This window comes from Macaca fascicularis, chromosome 5, assembly GCF_037993035.2.
Source record: "Macaca fascicularis isolate 582-1 chromosome 5, T2T-MFA8v1.1".
Classification (NCBI taxonomy): domain Eukaryota; kingdom Metazoa; phylum Chordata; class Mammalia; order Primates; family Cercopithecidae; genus Macaca; species Macaca fascicularis.
In genome coordinates, this window is record NC_088379.1 from 177,748,554 (window position 1) to 177,773,506 (window position 24,953).

The 24,953-nt window shown below is 41.0% G+C and overlaps 1 protein-coding gene across 2 annotated transcripts in view; it reads left to right on the forward strand.

The window, feature by feature from the left end:
- The window catches only part of GALNTL6 (polypeptide N-acetylgalactosaminyltransferase like 6), a 1,202,623-nt gene that overhangs the window by 1,159,461 nt on the left and 18,209 nt on the right, over positions 1-24,953 (forward strand). For both annotated transcript variants that reach the window (XM_015451034.4, XM_015451035.4), the window contains 2 exons: positions 9,503-9,619; positions 22,194-22,343. In XM_015451034.4, the coding sequence (XP_015306520.2) occupies positions 9,503-9,619; positions 22,194-22,343 (267 nt within the window). The remainder of the gene's footprint in view (positions 1-9,502; positions 9,620-22,193; positions 22,344-24,953) is intronic.

Here is a 24,953-nt window from a genome sequence, read left to right on the forward strand (position 1 = left end):
ATATACAGATGTCACAAAGACGCCTCAAGCTCAGCATATCTTCTTTATTATACTCATGGAAACAGTGGTCAAGATCTGTAATTTTTATTTAAAATGTCTGAACACATATCTTCTTTTGAGTATATATATAATATATATATATAAAATTCGGATATATTATTTGGATACATTCTATCACTAGTTTAGATTCTCTTTGCCAATTAGAACTAGTACCCTTTATGACAACAACATTACTCTCCACCTGTCTTTCTCATAATCACCAGAATTTACTGCCTAAAACAAGTTTTTCTTCTCAAAAACATTGAATGATCTTTTTGCCAACAGAACAAGGTCTAAATCCCTTATCTTGATATTTAAGACTCTTCACAAAATGGCACCAACACACTGCCCCAGTCTCATTTCTTACTACATCCAGATACTACTGCTACTACTACTATGAAACATTAACATCTATTGAGCATGTAATATGGTCCATACACTAAAACAAACATCCTATATGTATAATCTCATTTAATACTCACATCAAATTTATTAAGCATTATCCTTAATTTTAAGGAAAAAAACTGAGGCAAAAATAAGTTAACTTGCTTAAAGTCATGCAGCTCTAGTAAATGGTGAAATCAAACTCTGGGCAGTCTAACTTCAGAATATGTGCTTTTAGCCATCTCCCTAGAAATAAATGAGAGTAGAAATACATTTAACAAACGAGGTAAAAGATTCATAAAAAAACATGAAACATTAGTGAAAGAAATTGCTTATCTAAATAAATGGAAAAACATCCCATGTTCGTGGATTTAAAAACATATTATTGTTAAACGGTGATACTATGCAAAGTGATCTACAAATTAAATACAATCTCTATCAAAATCGAAATGGAATATTTTGCAAAAATAGAAAAACCCATCCTAAAATTTATATGGAACCTCAAAGGACCCTCAATAATGAAAACAATCTTGAACCAGAAAAACAAAGTTGGAGAACCCACATTTCCTAGTTTCAACACTTAATACAAAGCTATGGTAATTCAAAAAACGTGTGATACAGGCATAAAGATAGATGTATAGATCAATGGAATCTAATAGATTGCCAAGAAATAAGCCCTCACATATAAGGTTAATAGATTTTTGACAAGGATGCCAATATCACTCAATAAGGAATGGACAGTCTGTTCAACAAATGATGCTGGGAAAACTGGATATCCACTACTAATGGACTGAATTATGTCTCCCCAAAATTTATATGTTGAAATCCTAATCCTTGGTACCTCCGAATGTAACTTTATTTGGAAATCAGGTATTGCAGATGTAATTAATTAAGATGGGATTATTCTGAGTATGGTGGGCCCCTAATCCAGTATGATTGGTGTCTTCATAAAAAGGGGAAATTTGGACACCAGCACACACACAAACAAAACATCAAGTGAACATAAAAGCAGAAACCAGCATGATATGTTAACAAGCCAAGGAACATCAAAGATTGCCACAAACCACCAGAAGCTAGGAAAGAAGCACATTATGTACTCTCTTTCACAACCCTCAGAAGGAACCAAACTGCGAACACCTTGATCTTGGTCTTTTAGCTTCCAGAACTCTCAGGCAACAAATTTCTGTGGTTTAATCCACCCAGTTTGTGATACTTTCCTATGGCAGCCATTTCAAACTAATATATCTACATGCAAAAAAAATGAGGTTGTAAACTTTACTTCACACCATACACAAAATTTAATTCTAAATGGATCAAAGACCTAAACATAAGAGCTAAAACTGTAAAACTCAGAATAAAACATAGGGAAAAATCTCCATGGCATTGGAATGGCAATGATCTCTTAAATATGACACCAAAGCACAGGCAACAAAAGAAAAAAATAGATAAATTGGACTTCATCAAGATTAAAACTTTGGCGCATCAAAGGCACAATTGACAGAATGAAAAGGCAACCCACTGAATAGGATAAAATATTTACAAGTCATATATCTGATAAGGGATTAATATCTAGAATATATTTTTTTAAAACTCCTTAAGCTCAAAAATAAAACCGCAAATGACTCAATTCAGAAATAGGCAAAGGACCTGAATAGGTATTTCTCCAAACTATACAAATACTCAATAAGCAAATGAAAAGGTTTTCGACATCATTAGTCATTAGGGAAAAGCAAATCAAAACCACAATGAGATACCACTTCACATCCACTAGGATAGCTATTACATAAACCAGAAAAACTACAAGTGTTGGCAAAAATATGAAGAAACTGGAACCATTCTACGTTGCTTGTGGGAATGTAAAATGGTTCAGCTACTGTGGAAAACAGTTTGATAGTTCCTCAAAGTGTTAAACATAGAATTACCTTATGACCCAGCAATTTCATTCCTAGGTGTATAGGCAAAATAATTGAAAACAAGGATGTGAAAGATATTTACATGCCAGTGTTCACAGAAGCATTATTCACAGAAGTAAAAAAGTAGAAACAGGCCGGGAGCGGTGGCTCACGCCTGTAATCCCAGCACTTTGGGAGGCCAAGGTGGGCAGATCACAAGATCAGGAGATCGAGACCATCCTGGCTAACATGGTGAAACCCCATCTCTACTAAATTACCAAAAGTTAGCCAGGTGTGGTGGTGCACACCTGTAGTCCCAGCTACTCAGGAGGCTGAGGCAGGGGAATTGCTTGAACCCAGGAGATGGAGAGTACAGTGAGCCAAGATTGTGCCCAGCCTAGCAACAGAGCAAGACTCCATCTCAATAAAAAAAAAAAAAAAAGTAGAAACAGCACAAGTATCCATGAATAGATGAATGGATACAAATCTGGCATATTTATATATGTGTTTTTTCATATAAATATACATATATCGGGCGTGGTGGCTCACACCTGTAATCCCAGCACTTTGGGAGGCCTCCGATCATGAGATCAGGAGATTGAGACTATCCTGGCTAATAAGGTGAAATCCTGTCTCTACTAAAAACACAAAAAATTAGCCAGGCATGGTGGTGTGCACCTGTGGTCCCAGCTACTCGGGAGGCTGAGGCAGGAGAATCGCTTGAACCCGAGAGGCGGAGGTTGCAGTGAGCCAAGATTGGACCACTGCACTCCAGCCTGGGGGACAGAGTGAGACTCTATCTCAAAAAAAAAAAAAAAAAAAAAAAAAAACAACTCTATATATATATACACACACACACGAATATTGGCCTTAAAAGGAAATGAAGTTCTGATACATGCTACAATGTTAAGTTAAATAAGCCAGACACAAAATGGCAAACATGGTATGGTTCCATTTATATGAGGTTTACAAAATATTATTTATAGTCAGTAGAATAGATATTACCAGGGGATGGGGGAGAAGGGGAAGTAGGGAGTTATTGCTTAATGATTAATGGTTGCTGTTTTGAATGATGAAACATTTTAGAAATAGATCTTGGTGATGGTTACACAACATTTTGAATGCACTTAATACTATTGAATTGAACACTTAAAATGGTTAAAATAATAAACTTTATATTATGTATATTTTATCACAATTTTTAAAAACAGCTCATGAAAAGATGTCAAAGGCCTGGGAGACTGGGATGGAGAAGAAAGGAGTGGGACATTCAGTACCTAGGACTAGAATCAGCAGAAATTGTTCATTGAGGGGTAGGGAGGTGGGTGTGTTTGGTGTGGTGCTCAAATTGCCAGATTGAGATCTTGGGGGACTGTGTAAGACACTGTGAAGATTAGCTGGCAATCCACACTGAAGAATAGGCCTGCAATGCTGGACCAAGGCTTGTTCATCTGCGGTCTCCTTTGACTTGAGGCTGTGAGTGATCACATGATATAAATGAAATGTGATTTGACCATGGCAGCGCCCCGTTTACCATCACAGACAATTCAGCCAAAAAAACTAACAAACAAATAAATAGTAACTAACATTTACTGACCACTTGCAATGTACAAACACTGTGCCAGGCACTTCGCATGCATCGGTTTAATCCTCACAATTGCCCTCTGAGGCATGATCGTCTTCATTTTACAAACCTTACGTTGAGCCATGCTATATCAATTCGCCATTCCCTTAAAAATGCCTTACACTGTCAAACTTCAATATCTGAGTTCATTTCTGATTCCTAAGGCAATAGTGTCCCTTCTGTCACTTTACTGTGTACATTCAATTCTACTCAGCCTCCAGGGCCCCTTCCAATGTCATCCGTCCTACCAAGTGCTCCAAGCCCATCTCACTCAGAATGGTCATTTCCTCTTCAGGCCTCACTTAGCATTTAGTCTCTTAAGAAGATGTCTTCAGAGTAATGTCTCCCTGATATGATTGTTGGCTCCTTGAGAATAGAAGCCAGTTTTTCTTAGTATTTGAATGTCTAACCACAAAGTGCCTTTCATTCAGAATCACTCTCAGAATGTTGACTCTCTATAAGTGGATGAACTGAGCTTTAAAAAGGACAGGAGGCTGAAGTGGGAGGATCGCTTGAGCCCAGGAGTTAAAGACTGTGGCAAGGTGTGAGCTGTGAACACTGCAGTCTAGCCTGGGCAACAGAGCAAGACCCTGTTTCTTGAAAAAAAAAAATGAGGTTATAGGGAACCTCATTTGTACCTCACGAGCAGAACGTGGACCTGCTCAGTCTCCATTCAGTTCTCTTTCCATGTTACCCTAGTGTCTTCTGTCTTTCCAGCTCTGCAAATAAATTTGCATTCTAAAATCAACTATGGTCCAGAGGTTGGGCAGAGTGGCTCACACCTATAATCCCAGCACTTTGGGAGGCCAAGGCAGCAGATCACCTGAGGTCAGGAGTTCAAGAACCTGCCCAACATGATGAAACCCCGTCTCTACTAAAAATACAAAATTAGCTGTGAGTGGTGGCACATGACTGTAATCCCAGCTATTTGGGAGGCTGAGGCAGGAGGATCACTTGAACCCGGGAGGTGGAGGTAGCAGTGAGCCAAGATTGAGCCATTGCACTCCAGCCTGGGCAACAAGAGTGAAACTCCGTCTAAATAAATAAATAAATAAATAAATAAATAAATAAATAAAATCAACTATAGTCCATAAAAGGGAGCATCTTAAATCTTTTTGTCACTTTAAAAATTCACAGCTAGAAATATGGGAAATCTCAAGCCTTTCTTCCATTCATGTCCTCTCTGATGTCCTCACTAGACCATCAGGTGCACAAAGGATAGGGCTGGTTCTTTTTTTATTTTTTGCTGTATACCCAGTTTCCAGCATAGTGCCTATGACATAGCAGGTACCTGGTAAATGTTGTTGCATGAGGAATGAACCCACCACTTCTTACTTGAAAGACCTAAGGCTATCAGGAGGAATTAGCAGACCATGCTGGCTCATTTGTTAAGCTAAGGCTAGTCCCTCTCTACCAGTCAGTTGAATTACCTACTCCACATCTACTAGCCACCTTGACACTTATGCCACATTCCCCTTCTCTTGTACCTCTCTGATAAAAACCTCCTGTGTTGGGGGCTGGGGGGGCCAATATTAAAGCTGAGCCTGACTTCTCTTACAGACCTAAAGAACTCCTTTACTCTCTGCCTGACCTTTTCCTGGTCCTTGCCCAAAAGGAGATTATCTCTGTAATTCCTGTCACCCATTATGATTCCCCTTTTCCTCATTTTTCTCCTTCTCACCCATTCCTAGCCAAGCACTACCTCATTTTCTAATCCTGTTCAGTGTCTCTCAAGATTCCTTGACACAATTTCAATCAAGTCCTGAAGCTGGGCATCAAAGGAATAAGGCCTGAAAATGATTGATTCTGTCATAGACGTATTTAATATCCCAGGCCCTAGGTTTGGGCCATGTGTACGTGTGTGAACTGCTTCACCTTCAGCCAGAGGTACAGAGTTTATGTTGAAAAAATATGAATCATCGTAAGTGTTCTTGTCTACATTTTTTAAAAAATATATTATTAGTGTGAATAAACAAGTATTAGAATCAGTTCTATTAGAATTTTATCCACTTGTTCATTTTAATGGAGTTGAGTTTGTGAGCAAAATGAGAGAATCTGAGTATGTGCTGGAGAGAGGCAGGTGGACAGGTAAGAAGAGAAGCAAGCAGGAATGGCTGGATACTAACCTTGAGGAAGAGCTGGATATTAATCTCGTATCCAGCTGCCCACCTTATCCTATAGTGAACTTGCAGCATTTCCTCTCTGGCACAACTTTTTGCTGGAATTTACACAGATGTAGACAATTACGCCTTTGAAACCTGAAATTTGGCTTCCAAATCAGTTTATCCCATTGTCTACACAGATGCCACTTGAGTGAGAATTTAGAAAATTCAAGAGTTTAGAAAATGGTATCCTCCATCCCTGCCAGAGGCCTTTTGAGCTCATAACATTTAAAAACAAAACAAGGCACTCCAATAGGCTTTGGTGCGTATCCACAGGCAGATTTGGTAGACTTGTCCCTCAGTGTCCCTGGCTTGGGTATGTTTTCTTCTTCCCCACATCCTCCTTTTCCAGGAGCAGAGCAGCTCCACAGGTGAGTTCAAATGCCAGCCGACATAGGAGAGCAAGCTTCTCCCTCTGGGACCCACTGGCCATGAACCTGCAAGCAGCTGCCTTTTCTTCCCAAATGTGTTCAGAGCTCCTGGACTCAAGCAGAGGGAAAAATAGTGCCTTGAAGTTGTCTTCAGTATAAACTGATACTGATTCTCTAAGAAGAGTGTGTCTGTGAGTTAAACGGCCCAAGAATGAAAAGAAAGGCCTGCTCAGAGTTCTGTTGGGCAGCTTTCAGGTTATAGATAGCTTTAGAAAACCAACACGCTGCACTCAGATAAGGAGATCAAATAGGAGATTTACAGAGTGTGCCAGGTTCAAGACAGCGATAGCGAGATCTACCTTTGACCTTCTGGGTGTTTCTATTTCACTAGAGAAACCCCATCACACATCAGGAAACTGATTTTACAAAACGTGTATTTTAAGCTTGGCTTCACAAATTCTAGAGAGAAGTTCCTCCCTGGTACTTATTTTAGGGAAGGTGGAGTAAAGGTAAAAGAAACGAGAGTAAATCAGGTGCCTTCTGATGCCCAGCCAAGTTCATTCCCTGTCTTTCTAGATTTCCTACACTAAGAGAAGGAATGCAACTAGTTCCCAAGGGGTCAGGGCAGGCATTTTCCCTAATTCAAGGTTCAAATCTGGAGTCGATGGGTTCCAGGAAAACCAATACGAAAGTGCTTGGACATATCCATTTATAGTTTGTTTGTTTGTTTCAAAAATGTCCACCACTTTCCTTGGATTCTCGGAGAAATCTGTAGGCAAAACCAGGTTAAGAACTGTTCCCCTGTACTCTGCATTATTTTACTTTACCTTGTCATCAGGGACAGAGATCCTGAAAGCAGAGCCCCAGCAGTAGCAGATGAACCCAACCTGTTGCCTAAGTCCCTGAATAAGGAGATTAGTACCCACCACACTGATTCCCTCCTGACCGGCATCCCCAACCTCTACTCCTAGAGTAAATGAAATACGAACTATCTCTTTCCACCACCACCATTCTGTCCCAGCATGATTTATGCCTTTCATGATCCTCAGTACATTTCATAAAAACCTTCTCTCTGCCTCATTGCCCACCCCGGCAGGAACAGGCCCAGGTGGGTATTCTTCTGTCGCAGAGAGACTCCTTTCCTTATCTACCCATCCAGGCAAAAGAACCTTGGTTAAAATGATCAGTTGGGCCCATCCTGGTTTTGTTTCCATTCTTAAAAGGACCTAAAGGGATTATCATAATCCAGTACTATATAAAGGCTTAAAAAGGATTAAGATCATTGACCTTATATAAGCATACACATCTAAATAGCAAACTATCAAGAATATCCGTCTCTGCTACAGACTGTGCCTCTGACACCATCAGGAAGATTGGTGAAACCTTCAAGCAGGAAGAATATGATGAAAGTGCCAGGTGTGGTGGCTCACACCTGTAATCCCAACACTTTGGGAGGCTGAGGCAGGTGCATCACCCCGTCTCTACTAAAAATACAAAAATTAGCTGGGCGTGGTGGCACATACCTGTAATCCCAGCTATTCAGGAGGCTGAGGCAGGAGAATTGCTTGAACCTGGGAGGTGGAGGTTGCAGTGAGCCGAGATTGCACCACTGCACTCCAGGCTGGTGACAGAGTGAAACTCCGTCTCAAAAAAAACAAAAACAAAAAAAAAGGTATGACAAAAGGGCGTGTCTCTGCCCAGACTCTACTTCTGTTGCTGTTTAAGTTTTTGACACATTTTATTGTCCACTCTTTTCCCACCTCTAAGTATTGAGTTCCTTATATCAGTGCTAACATAATTGTAAAGAATTATCCTTTTTTCCACTCTGCAAATTTTCAAAGGTCAGGCTTCATGTAGAGAATCTTTATCCAGTGTAGTATTTCAGCAATAATACTGTCTTTCCTATTTTGCTAATACTCTAGAGTGACATTTAATTTATCATTCAAAGGCAATACTAAATTATGACAATAGGTGTAGACTGAGACCATTGTAGTCAAACTGAAACCAAAGGTCACCATGTTCTGCTCAGAACCATGCAGGGCTAAGTGGTTTGCTCTCCTCCATCACATCCTATACCTGCCACACCCGCCTCATATTGGATCTCTCTCCCGCTAGCATGATAGTGATAGAAGGTGCTTTGAAACAGGAAGATAATAAATTCCAAATTAAGAACTATCTGAAAAGAAAAGCTTCCCATTTTAATGAAGTCGTAAACTCTAGGCTACTCCCTCTGTTGCATTATCAACACATTCTTTGCCGCAACCAGCTGCAGTTTGGCTGTTTAACCATCTCATGTTCTTTAGCCTGTCGAGTAGACCATGTTGTAACCATAATAGGTCTGTTGCCTGATGTGTGCAGCAAGTCAATACACCAAGATATGGGGTGCAGCTGAGAAAGAGGTTTAATTATAAGGCTGCCAAATGAGGAGATGAGAGGAAAACTCAAATCTGTCTCCCCAAGGAGTTTGGGGCTAGGATTTTTAAGGGTTTTGGAGTAGGCTGAAGTTGGGAGATCATTGATTGGTCACAGAGAGCAGCATGAGGTCATGGGACAGGGAGATGAAGAAACAATATTCTCATGTTGATCTATTTCCTCTGTGAGGGTCTTTAAACTGGCTGCAGTCAGCTGTTCCACTGGAACTCAATATCTGCTTAAGCAATTCTTAAACAAAAACCTTATGATTCTAACGTCACAAATCCTATGTAAAGGAAAAATGGAGATGCAAATGGTTAGCATCTAGTGCTACAGACTTTCAGTTACAAGGAAGTGGGTCAAAGTACAGACTGATTAATACTTAATTATAACTATATTTCTTTCCAGAATTCTTGTTAAGCCAGTGAAGATGGCTTCAGTGTTACATTTAATTCCCTGATTTTTCTCCATAAATTGCATACAAATTCGAGGTCTCATTCAACATGCATGTAATAAAAAAGATAATCTATGTCTTATTTAATCTATACCATGGTTGTTAGGAGCCAATGATAAAATACAACATAGCCCTACACTCAGCATTCTTTCTTCTTTCCATAGATCCGAAATGTGGCGGCAAATCTCTGTGTGGACAGCAAGCATGGAGCCACCGGAACAGAGCTGAGGCTGGACATCTGTGTCAAGGATGGTTCTGAAAGAACATGGTCTCATGAACAGGTGCGTCAGCTCCCAGAAGCCAGGGCAGTGGGAGCCAATGGGGGGCTGAGGCAGACACAGAGAAATGCAGCCAGAACAAACCTCCGAACGGTGCAGATGGTGCGTGTGAGACCTGGAGTGAGGTTGCTGTGTCACCAACCAACGCTGCAGTTCGGTGAATCACTTAATGTATCAGTTTATGTTTCTTCTCAGAGCAGTTGTGATAATCAGTTCAGATAATGTACACAATTATGCTCTAAATATGAGAAAGGATGGGAGACTGCGACCCTAGTCTTATTTCTTTTCCCAGAATGGTAGTTTAACACAGAAAGCCTGTAGAGTGCTTTGGAACACTTCCAATGAAATTTCATGGTTTTAATGACTCTGTTGTTCCGTGTTTGTGACAACATCTAACCTTGCTTTTCCCCTGACCATGAACAGATCACTTTACATGGGCCTCCTGTTGTTGTAGTAGTTTTTAATCTTACATGTGAAGGATGTAAGCAACAACACCCCGACATGGACTTCAGGAAATACTTTAAGGCTGTGTATTGCTTTGATTGATTTTTGTTTTGTTTGTTTTTTTCTATTTCTGTGTGTACGTAGTAGGTGTATATATGGGGTACATGAGATGTTTTGATGCAGGCATGTAATGTATAATAATCACATCATGGAAAAGGGTCTCCATCCCCTCAAGCATTTATCCTTTGTGTTACAAACAATCCAATTATATTATTTCACTTATTTTAAAATATACGATTAAATTATTATTGACTATAGTCACCCTATTGTGCTATCAAATACTAGGTCTTTTTCATTCTTTCTATTTTTTGTACCCATTAAGCATCCCTACCTCCCACCCCCCACCCCATACCCTCCCACTACCCTTGCCAGCCTCTGGTAACCATCCTTCTACTATCATCTCCATGGGTTCCATTGTTTTGATTTTTAGATCCCACAAATAAGTGAAAATATGCAATGTTTGTCTTTCCATACCTGGCTTATTTCACTTAACATAATGACCTCCAGTTCCATCCATGTTGTTGCAAATGACAGGATCTCATTCTTCTTTATGGCTGAATAGTACTCCATTATGTATAGGTACCACATTTTCTTTATTCATTCATCTGTTGATGGACACTTAGGTTGCTTCCAAATTTTGGCCATTGCGAACAGTGCTGCATCAAACATGGAAGTGCAGGTGTTTCCTCGATATACTGATTTCCTTTCTTTTGGGTATATACCCAGCAGTGGTATTGCTGGATCACATGGTAGCTCACTTTTTAGTGTGTGTGTGTTTTTTTTTTTTTTTAGACGGAGTCTTGCTCTGTTGCCAGGCTAGAGTACAGTGGTGCAATCTTGGCTCACTGCAGCCTCCGACTCCCTGGTTCAAACAATTCTCCTGCCTCAGCCTCCCGAGTAGCTGGGATTACAGGCATGTGCCACCATGCCCAGCTAATTTTTTTTTTTTTTTTTTTTTTTTAGTAGAGACAGGGTTTCACCATGTTGGGCAGGATGGTCTCGATCTCCTGACCTCGTGATCTGCCCACCTCAGCCTCCCAAAGTGCTGGGATTACAGGCGTGAGCCACCATGCCCAGCCAATTTTTAGTTTTTGAGGAACCTCCAAACTGTTCTCCATAGTAGCTGTACTTATATTCCTGCCAACAATGTATAAGGTTTCCCATTTCTTCGTATCCTCAACAGCATTAGTCATTGTCTATGGTTTGGATGTAAGTCATTTCAACTGGGGTAAGATGATATCTCATCGTAATTTTGATTTGCATTTCTCTGATGATCGATGATGTTGAGTACCTTTTCATATGCCAGTTTGCCATTTGTGTGTCTTCCTTTGAGAAATATCTATTAAAATCTTTTACCCATTTTTTAATCAAATTATTAGGTTTTTTACATAGAGTTGTTTGAGATCCTTATATATTACAGTTATTAATCACTTGTCAGATGGGTAGTTTGTAAATATTTTCTCCCATTCTGTGGGTTGTCTCTTCACTTTGTTGATTGTTTCCTTTGCTGTGCAGAAGCTTTTTAGTTTGATGTAATCCAATTTGTCTATTTTTGCGTTGGTTGCCTGTGCTTGCAGGGTATTACTCAAGAAATTTTGCCCAGACCAATGTCCTGGAGAGTTTCCTCAATGTTTTCTTGTAGTATTTGTATAGTTTGAGGTCTTGTATTTAAGTCTTTAATCCATTTTAATTTGATTTTTGTACATGACAAGATATAGGGGTCTAGTTTCCTTCTTCTGCACATGGATAACCAGTTTTCCCAGCACCATTTGTTAAAGAGACTGTCTTTTCCCCAGTGTACGTTCTTGGTACCTGTGTCGAAATGAGTTCACTGTAGATATGTGGATTTGTTTCTGGGTTCTCTGTTCTGTTCTATGTAAGACTGAATTGCTTTTAATCAAAAAGCATTTCATTGCAACTCAGTTTAAGTGAGGTATGATTTCTAACCTGCTTAGAAATTTGAAAGTCCTTGCAAGCAGCTTCCCTGATACTGTGTCACCTGTGAAAGACAAAAGATAGTGGGCAAAATTGTCTTTGCTCTCTTTTAGTGTTTTCGTTTTTTGTATTTTAGAGACGGGGTCTTGCTCTGTCACCCAGGCTGGAATGCAGTGATGTGATCAAAGTTCACTGCAGCCTCAAACTCCTGGGCTCAAGTGATCCTCCTGCCTCAGCAGCCTGAGTAACTGGGACCATAGGTGCATACCACTAAGCTGACTTAACCCTTTTCACTGTTTTAATTTCAAATTAAGAAATATTTCAATAGAAAGCTATAGAAAATATCATAGCAGATATTTATGTATTCATCACACTCACCTCTTATGAAAAGCAAAAAAAGTAAGCAAGCAGTTCCCAGTAAGGCGTTAGTGCCTCCTATAGCTAGATTCATCTGGTGTCCATCTTGTACATTAAACAAGAAAAGATCCACCATGCCCAGCACAGGACGTTAAAGAGTTGTCCAGATGTTCTGAGATTCACCTCCCTCGCCCCACCTCCCTGCCCCTCCCTGCCCCACCTCTACCACGCGTTACAATGCAGAGCATCATGATGCAAGGAAAACAGCCACAGACAAAGTCCACAGTGCAGTCCAGAGTCTTTCAGTCCATCAACAGTGCCTCTCCTCTAACCACTGATCCGATCTTTGAACCCTCTCCCCACAGACTCGTGGTATTCTAGAAGAACTGTGGGTCTTGTAGCCAGGCCAACCTGGATTTTAGTTTAAACCATGTGGCCTTGTGAAATTGTGAAATCTTTCTATGCCATAGTTCTTCCATCTTGGACAGAGTGGTCAGAAGAATAAATCTTGGAGCAGCATCTTGCACATGCAGCAGGTGCAGAGTAATAGCCTCTCCCTCCTGCCTTCCTTCTCTCAAACACCCACACATCCCTTTATGCTAATACCAGGTTAGAAACCTCTCTCAGGTCCAAGGCAGCTGGGACTTTGGCTTCATTTATCTGTTCCCAGCATAGTCAGCAAATACTAGTTATTATTCACTGAAATGTACCCTGCATGGCTGGGCATGGTGACTCGCGCCTATAATCCCAGCATTTTGGGAAGCCGAGGCGGGTGGCTCACTTGAGGTCAGGAGTTCGAGACCAGCCTGGCTAACATGTTGAAACCCTGTCTCTACTAAAAATACAAAAATTAGCCAGACGTGGTGGCTGATTTTTTATATATATATATATATATATTTATATATATATATATACACATACATACACATACACACACACACACACACACACACACACAAACACCCAGATGGGTTTATAGAAGGTTCTGTGGCTCCAGAATTTATTGATAAGAATCAAATACCAGTGAAAAGTTATTTTCCTCCTCTTTCTTCTGTCTGTTTCTATAAGCACCATGGGGATGTTACTGGGGACCTGAGGAATAGTGTTGGACTGTTAACTCCAAGAAGCAATTTTGACTTCAGCTGGGAGCAAGAGAGAAGGCTTTAGAAGCTATCAGTGAGGCTGGCATCTACAGTGGAAAAGGACTTTTTAAAAAAGAAAAAGGAGCAAGCCATAGGAAAAGCTTCGTTTCTTGGGCTAAATTCCTCTCTACCATCTCTATTCAGCCCAACCAAGAAACACACGTGGCCAGCTGGTGGATATAAAGCAGGCCTAAATGCCTGAAATGGGCTTAGTATTTCTCTCCAGTAATGCTCTGGAATGAAATCTGCTCTGGCCTGCAGATTTTATTTGACAGCTGAACATGGATATAAACAAAGGCAACGATATTGCATACACTTTAAAAATTGCTGGTTCGTTCCCCGGACCCCCTATGTCCCCCAACTCCCCACCTCCCGCCCCCAGGCTAAACTGCAAAAATCTATGGCCTGTAATTCAAGAAATGGTCACCAGAGAGCAGCACTAGACAAGCAGAAAACTACATGGGCAGCACAGAAAGACCAGTTAATACAGCTCTTTAAAAAGATTTCCTGTCTCTAGAGATCCTAAAAATGAAGCTACAGTAGGATTAAATAAGGTTGATAAGTGGTGGAAAATGCATCATATTTGAAATATTGCCATATATTGACTTGGAGGTTAAAACACTACAAGCTGTTTCATTCGCCAGTAATTAACTGTAAGCTTTATTCAGTATTCACTCAGTGACTTATAAGAATTAGGAATCACTCTTCTACATTTAGATTAAAATTCCTGCATGAGGAAGGCATATCGGAACATGACAATTGTGGGTTTTCTTTTTAATTCAAAAGCATTCAAAGAATACAAAAGGAGACTTATTAGAGTTGAAATAATCCCCTTTTTCCAAAAAAAAAAAAAAAACAAAAGTGGCAAAAATAAAAAAAAGAATAAACAAAATTGCTACGTGGGAAATGAAAAAGAGTCCATTGAAGGACCTGTATAAGAAAATGCCTTCTGCTGCAGAACACTGGCGGTGACTAATGTGGTTTCTGTGAAGGAAGCAAATGTATGATTCATTTTGCCAGGGCAATCTGCATAGCTGTTTGATATCATGGTAGCATTATGCTTCCTTTAGGGATCAAGAAAGAAAAACAAAAACAGATCCTAATAAGACTGTAAGGTCTGGAAAGAATACTCTCCAGCTCCCATTGAGTCCAAGGGAGAGGAGTGGCGAGGAGGAGGAACCCCCTTGGCCTAGTTTGGCTGTTCTCACTCTGCAGGCCCAGCAGCAGGCTCTGATGTCGTGCTGGGGAGCAAGTGTTGCAGCCAAGCTTTCATCCTCCTGAGGAAGCAAACACAGGCTGCCTTTCCAGGACCTAGGGGAAGGTTCACAAAGACAGAAGCAAGATAATGTGTGCATCCGGGAGACAGATTATTTTCCTTTCTTTTTTCCCTCCTTGGGAAAAAAGAGTCTCATTATCAAGACAGAGCGTACTGATGGGTGCAAACTGCAAGGAGGAACATGCTGTATCTCAGGTTTTTTCAAACCTCATAACAACGAAATAAAACATCACAAGCCAGACAGAGAAAAATATTTTCTGTTTTCTCAAGTCAGGTAGCAAGAGCAAGAGATAATAAGTATATTTGCAGTACCAAATCCAGTGACCTTATTCATACAATACAAACAGACCCAGGCAACATGACACATACCACATTAATATTAAAGCAAAGAAATAAGAGTTAACATTGTGATATGGTTTGGCTGTGTCCCCAAATCTCATCTTGAATTGTAGTCCTCATAATCCCCATGTGTCATGGGAGGGACCCGGTGGGAGGTAATTTGATCATGGGATCAGTTACCCTCATGCTGTTCCCCTGATAGTGACTGAGTTCTCATAAGATCTATGGTTCTACCAGACACTTTCCCCCTTTTGTTTGACACTGCTCCTTGCTGCCGCCATGTGAAGAAGGATGTGTTTGCTTCCCCTTCTGCCATGATTGTAAGTTTCCTGAGGCCTCACCAGCCATGCTGAACTGTGAATCAATTAAACATCTCTCCTTTATAATTTACCCATTCTCAGGTATGTCTTTATCAGCAGCATGAGAACAGACTAATACAGTAAATTGATAACTGGTAGAGTAGTGTGCTTCTATAAGGATACCCGAAATTGTGGCAGCAACTTTGGAACTGGGCAACAGACAGAGGTTGGAACAGTTTGGAGAGCTCAGAAGAAGAAAGGAAAGTGTGAGAAAGTTTGGAACTTGCTAGAGATTTGGAGGGCTCAGAAGACAGGAAAATGCAGGAAAGTTTGGAACTTCCTAGAGACTTGTTGAATTACTTTGACCAAAATGCTGATAATGATAAGGACAATGAAGTCCAGGCTGAGGTGGTCTCAGATGGAGATGATGAACTTGTTGGGAACTGGGGTAAAAGTCACTCTTGTTATGCAAAGACACTGGTGGCATTTCGCCCCTGCCCTAGAGATCTGTGGGACTTTGAACTTGAGAGTGATGATTTAGGGTATGTGGCAGAAGAAATCTCTAAGTGGCAAAACATTCCGGAGGAAGCAGAGCATAAAAGTTTGGAAAATTTGCAGCCTAACGATGAGATAGAAAAAAAAAAAATTCTGGAGAGAAATTCCAGCCTGCTGCAGAAATTTGCATAGTTAATGAGGAGCCAAATGTTAATTACCAAGACAATACGGAAAATGTCTCCAGAGCAAATCAGAGACCTTCACAGCAGCCCCTCCCATCACAGACCCAGAGGTCTAGGAGTCAAAAATGGTTTCTTGGGTGAGGCCCAGGTTTCCCCTGCTCTGTGTGGCCTCAGGACATGGTGCCCTGTGTCACAGTTGCTTCAGCTCCAGCATGGCTAAAAGAGGCCAAGGTACAGCTCAGGCCATTGATTCAGAGGGTGCAAGCCCCAAGCCTTGGCAGCTCCCATGTGGTGTTGGGCCTGTGGGTGCACAGAAGTCAAAAATTAGGCTGGGCGCAGTGGCTCACACCTGTAATCCCAGCACTTTGGGAGGCTGATGCTGGCAGATCACAAGGTCAGGAGATCTACACCATCCTGGCTAACATGGTGAAACCCCGTCTCTACTAAAAACACAAAAAAATTAGCCGGGCATGGTGGTGGGCACCTGTAGTCCCAGCTACTTGGGAGGCTGAGGCAGGAGAATGGTGTGAACCTGGGAGGCAGAGCTTGCAGTGAGCCAAGATCACGCCACTGCACTCCAGCCGGGGCAACAGAATGAGACTCCATGTCAAAAATAAATAAGTAAATAAAATAAAATAAAAATAATTAAAGTTGGGGAACCTCCACCTAGATTTCAGAGGATGTATAGAAACACCTGGCTGTCCAGGCAGAGGTGTGCTGTAGTAGTGGGATCCTCATGGAGAACCTCTGCTAGGGCAGTGCAGAAGGGAAATGTGGAGTTGGAGCCCCTACACAGAGTCCCCACTGGGGCACTACCTATTGGATCTGTGAGAAGAGGGCCACCATCCTCCAGACCCCAGTATGGTAGATGCACTGACAGCATGAACCATGCACCTGGAAAAGCCACAGACACTCAATGCCAGCCTGTGAAAGCAGCTGGGAGGGGGCTGTAACCTGTAAAGCCACAGGGGCAGAGCTGTCCAAGGCCATGGAAGCCCACCTCTTGCATCAGCGTAACCTGTATGAGACATGGAGTCAAAGGAGACCATTTTGGAACTTTAAGGTTTAATGACTGCCCCACTGGATTTTGGACTTGCACAGGGCCTTTAGTCCCTTTGTTTTGGCCAATTCCTCCCATATGGAATGGCTGTATTTACCCAATGCCTGTACCCACATTATATCTAGGAAGTAACCAACTTGCATTTGATTTTGCAGGCTCATAGGTGGAAGGTACTTGCCTTGTCTCAGATGAGACTTTGGACTTAGACTTCTGAGTTAATGTTGGAATGAGTTAAGACTTTGGGGGACTAATGGAAGGGCATGATTGTGTTTTGAAATGTGAGGACATGAGATTTGGGAGGGGCTGGGGCAGAATGATATGGTTTGGCTGTGTCCCCACCCAAATCTCATATTGAATTGTAGTTCCCACAATCCCCACATGTTGTGGGAGGGACCCAGTGGGAGGTAATTTGATCATGGGGGTGGTTACCCTCATGTTGTTCTCATGATAGTGAGTGAGCTCTCATGAGAGCTGATGGCTTTATAAGGGGCTTTTCCCCCTTTTACTTGGCACTGCTCCTTGCTGCCACCACGTGAAGGAGGACGTGTTTGCTTTTTCTTCTAGCATGATTGTAAGGTTCCTGAAGCCTCCCCAGTAATGCTGAATTGTGAGTCAATTAAACCTCTTTTTTTTAATAAATTACCCAGGCTTGGGTATGTGTTTATTAGCAGCGTGAGAATGGACGAATATACATTGTAAATCTATGTTTTAAAGGATCATTCAAAAGAAGAAAGTGGAGAAATTAAGATCAACTTACTTTAACACTGAGGAATTTAAGGTTGAAAAGAAATCAAGCGTTATTGTACAGGAAACCTGAACAAAATCTAAATTCTTTTGTCAATAAGAGCAGGCCAAGGGTGAAGACAAACTATAAATGTCACAATAACATTAATTAAAGCAAACAATGAATATGATTCAATGAATATAATTTCATAATGTCTATTTGTTTCTGCTTTGACAAGACTGCAGACAGGAAAATGTGCCAATGAAAAGGCCCAATGCCTGATTGGTTTGACATGGCCACTGAGATAAGATCAATGGCAATAAGAAGTATTTCAAAGACCTAAGAGAGAAAAAAATTAGCTAATTGTAGGTGCAGAAGAATAAAGTAATTGATACAATCTGAAGATGTACCACCTTGGATGCAGGAAAGTAATCAACAGCTAATAATAATAATACATAAGACATTGTGAAAATGACAGGCTAACCATCAGGCTACAAATCTAAGCATGATCATGGCACTACAGTACCCAGAAACAAGAAACAGAAGTCACCTAAGGATGCCCTCAGATATAATTGTGACAATAGGTGAATAAAGTTGTCCAACAGACAGATTTACCTGTGTTTGCTATAACACAGGTATTCTTTTGGACTTAACTGATGCATTTAGTAAAAAGTATGAAAAGGTCATCTACCAAAGAAGGGGGGACTCTTAAGGTGTGACAGAAGCAAGACACTCATTCTCTGCAGGCCTGGTTTTCCCCAACTGACTCAGGAGGGACTGTACTAGGTAGTGATTACATTCCCTTTCAGCTCTGGCCTTCTGAATGTATAAAAACCAAAGACAGAGAGATGGAGACAGAGAGGGAAATAAACCAATCAAGACCACTTGTTTCTGCATTGGTTGGACTGCCTATAGTACAAGGGAAATGTGCTATTTAAATAAAATAAAGATTTAATCAAAGCCAATGGCAAGTTTGTTGGCCAGGAAATTTCTATTAATTTCTATTCCAATAATAGGTAACTGAATCCAGAGTCATCAAAGATGAAAATTCAAAATATAAGCATTATCACTGTTACTGTTGTAATTAAACAGCACAAACTCATTTGAGAGACTAAAAAGACATTCATTTATATTGATAGTTATCTCAACATATGATAACAGATAATTGTGGGTTTTATTTATTCAATAGAAATTTTGTTGAGGATCTATTGTGCGTCATAAATTGTTCTAGGTGCTGTAAACACAAAGGTAAAAATGCTCCAAGCCCTGCAACCAAGGATCTCACTGTCTAGGGAGGGATAGAGAAACATAAATGGACAATCATGATGAAATAGGTAAGGAATGGGAAGGAGTAAGTAGTTCAAAGAGGATGGCTTCTTGGATGAGTGGACACCTGAACTGAATCTTAAATGACAGATGATCATTACCTAGACATACCTGGCTAGTGAATGTCCCCTTTCCAACCAGAGGGATTTACATGAACACAGCACAGAAGGAAATACACAGCCTGGTTTGTGTGAGGAACTACAAACGTTTTAGCATTGCTGGAACATAAACTTGAAGGAAAGGAATGTAGGTGGAAAGAACAGCAAAGGCCAGATTGTGGAGAGTTCCTAAGATGTTAAGAGTTTGAACTTTATTATCTAGGGGTTATGTGAAAAGGCTGTGAGCGTTTAAATTGAGAGGAAACAAGGTCACATAGGCCTTTCCAACAGACTTCCCTGGAGGCTGAGGAAGGCAGATGTGTGGTAACCAAAAAAGGCAGGTGGGAAGGAAGCCAGTTTGGAGATCATTGCAAGAGCTATTGAGAGCAATGGTTGTGGGCATAGAAGGGAATGAACAAATTCCAGAAATGTTTATAAGACGAAAGTGGTAAGACTTGGTCATTGATTAGATGAAGATGATAAGGGAGACAAAGGAGTTAAAGACTCCAAGGTTGATAAGGTGCATGACATGACCACGAACTAAACCAAAATAAAGGAGCAGGAACAGGGCAGAAGAGAAGAAAATCAATTGCATTTAGAATATGCTGGATCTGAGATGTCCATGGGACATGCAGCTGGGAAGTCCTGCAAGTAACTGGACATAAGATGGATGATGAGTGACCGGCATACCGGTGAGAGTTGAACTGAGAGTATAAAAGACCAACCAGGGGAGGTGCAAGGACAGGGTCCAAGAGAGAACCCTGAGCAACACCTGCAGTGAAGAGATGCATGAAAGAGAGGGTAGCGAGATGGTTATAAGATAACAGAGGTGCATAGGGCTTCAAAATCCAGGAGAGCAGTGAGTTCTGAATAGATGAGAGTGATCAAAATCTGAATAGACACTTCCTTGAGAAGTCATTCTTCTGTGCAGGATTTAAAAGAATCTAAAATGTCTCAGTCCACAATCATACTTTAAAAACTCTAGGAAAAAAGACTACACAATTCTTCTTTATGAATTTATTTCAAATGCCTATTTTAAAAACCCCTTGTTCTTCTATATGAAATCTTCTCTTTTATCCTGTCTTCCAGGGTAACAGAGTACGCAGTGGCCATGGTCGAGAAGGTCGCTGTTCACATGCTTGTTTAGATCATTTCTTGAGACCACTTAACTCAGTTTTTTCCATTTGTCTTCAGATTCCTCACCACTTAACTATTTTTGTTAGCCATTCCTGGAATTTTGCCAGGTTCTCTACATTTCCTTTCCTAGGTGAAACCTAACAGCTGAAATATACTGAGGACCTGGTCAGTGCGTAGTGTATTATCTGCATACAGCTGAGCATTGTGCTTTCTTTTATATCCACAGGGTTTCCCTGACAGCTATTTTCTATTTTGCAATTCACAGTTTGGCTTCACATAGCCAGCCGCCGTAAGTCCTATTGTAAGAATTACATAACCTTCCTGGGATTTTAGAATTGGGAGCAATCACAGGGCTCATATAGTCAATTTGCACACTTACTTAAGGATTTCTCCTACTGTACCTTTCAAATACCCTTATTTGTTGTCCAGTTCAAATAACTCAAGCAAATGCTCTTCCCCTACAGGTGTGATGCTTGTTTGCTTGTTAATACATTGTAAAGCCAACTTAGTGCATCATAAACCACATTTTTAATATAATAGAATGGGACGGATAGGCTTGGAGAGGCTGGACTAGGATATGAACATGTTGGATGGAATATCAGAGTCATTAAACTCAGTAAGGATAAATATCATTTCATGAAACTTTTGTTTATATTGGAATCAGGGGAGATCTGTGTGTGTGTGTATGTGCACGTGTGTGTGTGAACTGTATTTCTTACGGTGAGTTACAGTCTAAAACTTTCTACATTGCTCTGCAGAATTACTCTTACCAACCCTAGGGAAATTAATTGGCCCATTCTTCACTTCATCAAGCTTAGCTTTCCTTTACGTTAGGTTGTTCAAGGTGCTAGCATCAATTCAGCTCATCTCTACTCCTTGTCTCTTTAGCTAATCTGCAACTTTGGGCAAACTGTATAGGATTTGTTCCAGTAACATTTTAGCTAAATAAAGACTGTAGGGTGTTATTAAAGACTTTCTGGCCAGGCACAGTGGCTCACGCCTGTAATCCCAGCATTTTGGGAGGCTGAGGCAGGCAGATCACCTGAGGTCGAGAGTTTGAGACTAGTCTGGTCAACATGGTGAAACACTGTTTCTACTAAAAATACAAAAATTAGCCAGGCATGGTGGTGGGTGCCTGTAATCCAAGCTACTTGGGAGGCTGAGGCAGGAGAATCGCTTAATTAAACCTGGGAGGCGAGGTGAAGGCGTCAGTGAGCCAAGATCGCGCCACTGCACTCCAGCTTGGGAGACAGGGTGAGACTCCAATACTCAAAATAAATAAACAAACAAACAAAAAAAGACTTTATTTCTCTCTCTCCACCCCCCTCCTCCTTCTCCCCTCTCTCTTTTCTCCCTCTCCCCTCTTTCCTCCCTCTGTCCTCTTACTCCTTCTCCTTTAATCTCCTTCTTCCACGCGCCTCCCTGCATCTCTTTTTCCACCACCCTCAGTATTTTCTCAGGTACCTGATTGGAAACTCTTCATTTGTGTTTTTTGGCAGCCTGGACCAAAGTGCAGCTGTTACTGCTACAGCACTTTATGACACGTACCTTTTCCAACACCTCTATTAGGCTGAGACTTAGCTCTTTTTAGCAGATCACAAAGCAGGAGTTCTACATTGCTAAAAGACATACCTCCCCGTGCCCTTGCATCTTCTCTCCAAATCAAACTCACTGCAGCTTTTCTGCTACTGTTGCTTTGCTAGCTTTTTACCTTTGGATGGAGAGAAGATATTCGACCTGGTGAGCCACTGCATACCCGGAAATTCTGCTTTGATGCGATCTCATACAACAGCCCCGTGACACTCTATGACTGTCATGGTATGAAGGGGAACCAGCTCTGGGGATACCGGAAGGTAAGAGTCAGTCCACTGTGGTCATTCTCAAATTGCTCTGTTTTAAGTTATTCTTACTCAAAGTTTTCTTTGAAAACACACTGTTTTAGGCCCGGCACAGTCACTCACACCTGTAATCCTAGCACTCTGGGAGGTGGAGGTGGGCAGACCACCTGAGGCTGGAGTTCGAGACCAGCCTGACCAACATGGTGAAACCCCATCTCTACTAAAAATACAAAAAAAAAAAAGTCAGGCATAGTGGCAGGTGCCTGTAATCCCAGCTACTCGGGAGGCTGAGGAAGGAAAATCACTTGAGCATGGGAGGGGGAGATTGCAGTGAGCCAAGATTGTGCCACCACATTCCAGCGTGGGTGACAGAGCAAGACTCTGTCAAGAAGAAGAAAGAAAGAGAAGAAAAGAAAGAAAGAAAGAAAGAAAGAAAGAAAGAAAGAAAGAAAGAAAGAAAGAAAGAAAGAAAGAAAGAAAGAAGGAAGGAAGGAAGGAAGGAAGGAAGGAAGGAAGGAAGGAAGGAAGGAAGGAAGGAAGGAAGGAAGGAAGGAAGGAAGGAAGGAAGGAAGGAAGGAAGGAAGGAAGGAAGGAAGGAAGGAAGGAAAGAAAGAAAGAAAGAAAGAAAGAAAGAAAGAAAGAAAGAAAGAAAGAAAGAAAGAAAGAAAGAAAGAGAAAGAGGGAAGGAAGGAAGGAAGGAAGGAAGGAAGGAAGGAAGGAAGGAAGGAAGGAAGGAAGGAGTTTTGATTTAAAGTTTTACCTAGTCATACATACACACATTTGGCTCACACATCAGATCACCAGCAAAGGTGAAGGGAAAAAGCGAGTGTATAGAAAGGGGCAAGCTTTTAGCTTCTCTTGTTATAGGTACAGCCATCACAATCAGTTATGATTGAAAAATGGCTTTGAGCCAGAACAAGGGATGGGTCTAGGTTTAACTCAGAACACTCCCAAAAGGAGGAACCACACATCCAATAAGCAAAACCACACATGCATAATTTTTAACAACACCCATTCACAACACACATACTAACAGATTATAGCATCCATTCATTTATTATGTATCTCAGGCTCACTTGCTTGGGACCTGTATGGGTTAAGACAATGATGTTTACACAAATATTTATATATCTATGTAGATATAATTGCTGCAATCCTTATATGCAAAGTGACCCATTTACATTTTCACCAAAATCCTGCCCAAATGTAGCAAAGAAGAATTTATTTGGGGAATTTAAAAGTTTCAAAAATTATAAAGTTAACAGTGAATGGTAGGAAAAACTCAATAACATATTGAGTTATTGACTTTATAAGTCAGATTTTATTGAGCTAATAAAATAAATAAAAGAGCAATTAAGTTATTGTTTGAAAATATTTTTATTGTTTCCTTTTGACAACTTTTTAAAATACTATACAAAATTGCTTTTCAACTTCTTTCCTTTTGGGGATAGAACTTGGCTGTCAATTAGCAATTACTCCACAAGCTCCATTCTGCCCCCTCAAATCCATGGACCTGCTGGGGCCTTCTCAGCCAGGGAGAAGGTGCCTTCTGTTTGCTTTTTCACACTCTGAGGCCAGCCTTGCCTCAGGCTATAAGGAAAATGGAATATCCCCTACTTTATTCATGAACTTGGCCATCCTGTGGCTGAGGCAAGGTCATTGTCCTCCCAGATTATAGAAAGCTAAAGGAAAGAAGTAGTGGAGAGTCAGTGTGGGGAGAGGGAGGACTGGTTATGTTACTTGTTCCCTTACTTAATAAGCATCCTGGTTGCCACCTCTTAGAGATGAGCTCCTAAACTATATTCACCCAAAGGTGGACTTGTTTGTATAAGTTTATTCTGCATCCCACCCCTACCCAAACACCTGGCAGGTTGTGGCTGTGTCTAGCAAAATTACAAAACATCAGTTGAGCCGGGCGCAGTAGCTACGCCTGTCAATCTCAGCACTTTGGGAGGTGAGGCGGGCAGATCACCTGAGGTCAGGAGTTCAAGCCTGGCCAACATGGTGAAACCCCATCTGGACTAAAAAATACAAAATTAGCCGGGCATGTTGGTGTATGCCTGTAGTTCCTGCTACTCAGGAGGCTGAGGCAGGAGAATTGCCTGATCCTGGGAGGCAGAAGTTGCAGTGAGCCAAGATCACACTATTGCACTGCACTCCAGCCTGGGCGACAAGAGCAAAACTCCATCTCAAAAAAAAAAAAAAAAAAAAATTCAGTTGTTATATCCTTCTACAAAACAATCTAGAATGAAAGGAGCTCAGAAGACGGTATCTGATAAAAATGAGGCTGGGGGAATATTAATGCAATAGGAAAACTTCACCGTTTTCTTTATGAAATGTATAATAAATGATTCGTCTTATCAAACTCTTTTGCTATTCAACATGATACAGCCTGTGTGTGGTGCAATAAAGTAAGGTTTTTTCAATGATTATATTCTGACATCTAAGGAGTTACTTTCCGCGCACATCAATAAAATAGCTGATTTGCCATTTCCTTAGTATGTTGGTGGTCTCTAATGAACAGAACATTTCTCATTACTGTACATTTATAGCATGACACACCAACCACTCAGTAATATGCAATTAAGCCAAGAAAATGCAATTGTTTTTATTAGGGAGCTTACA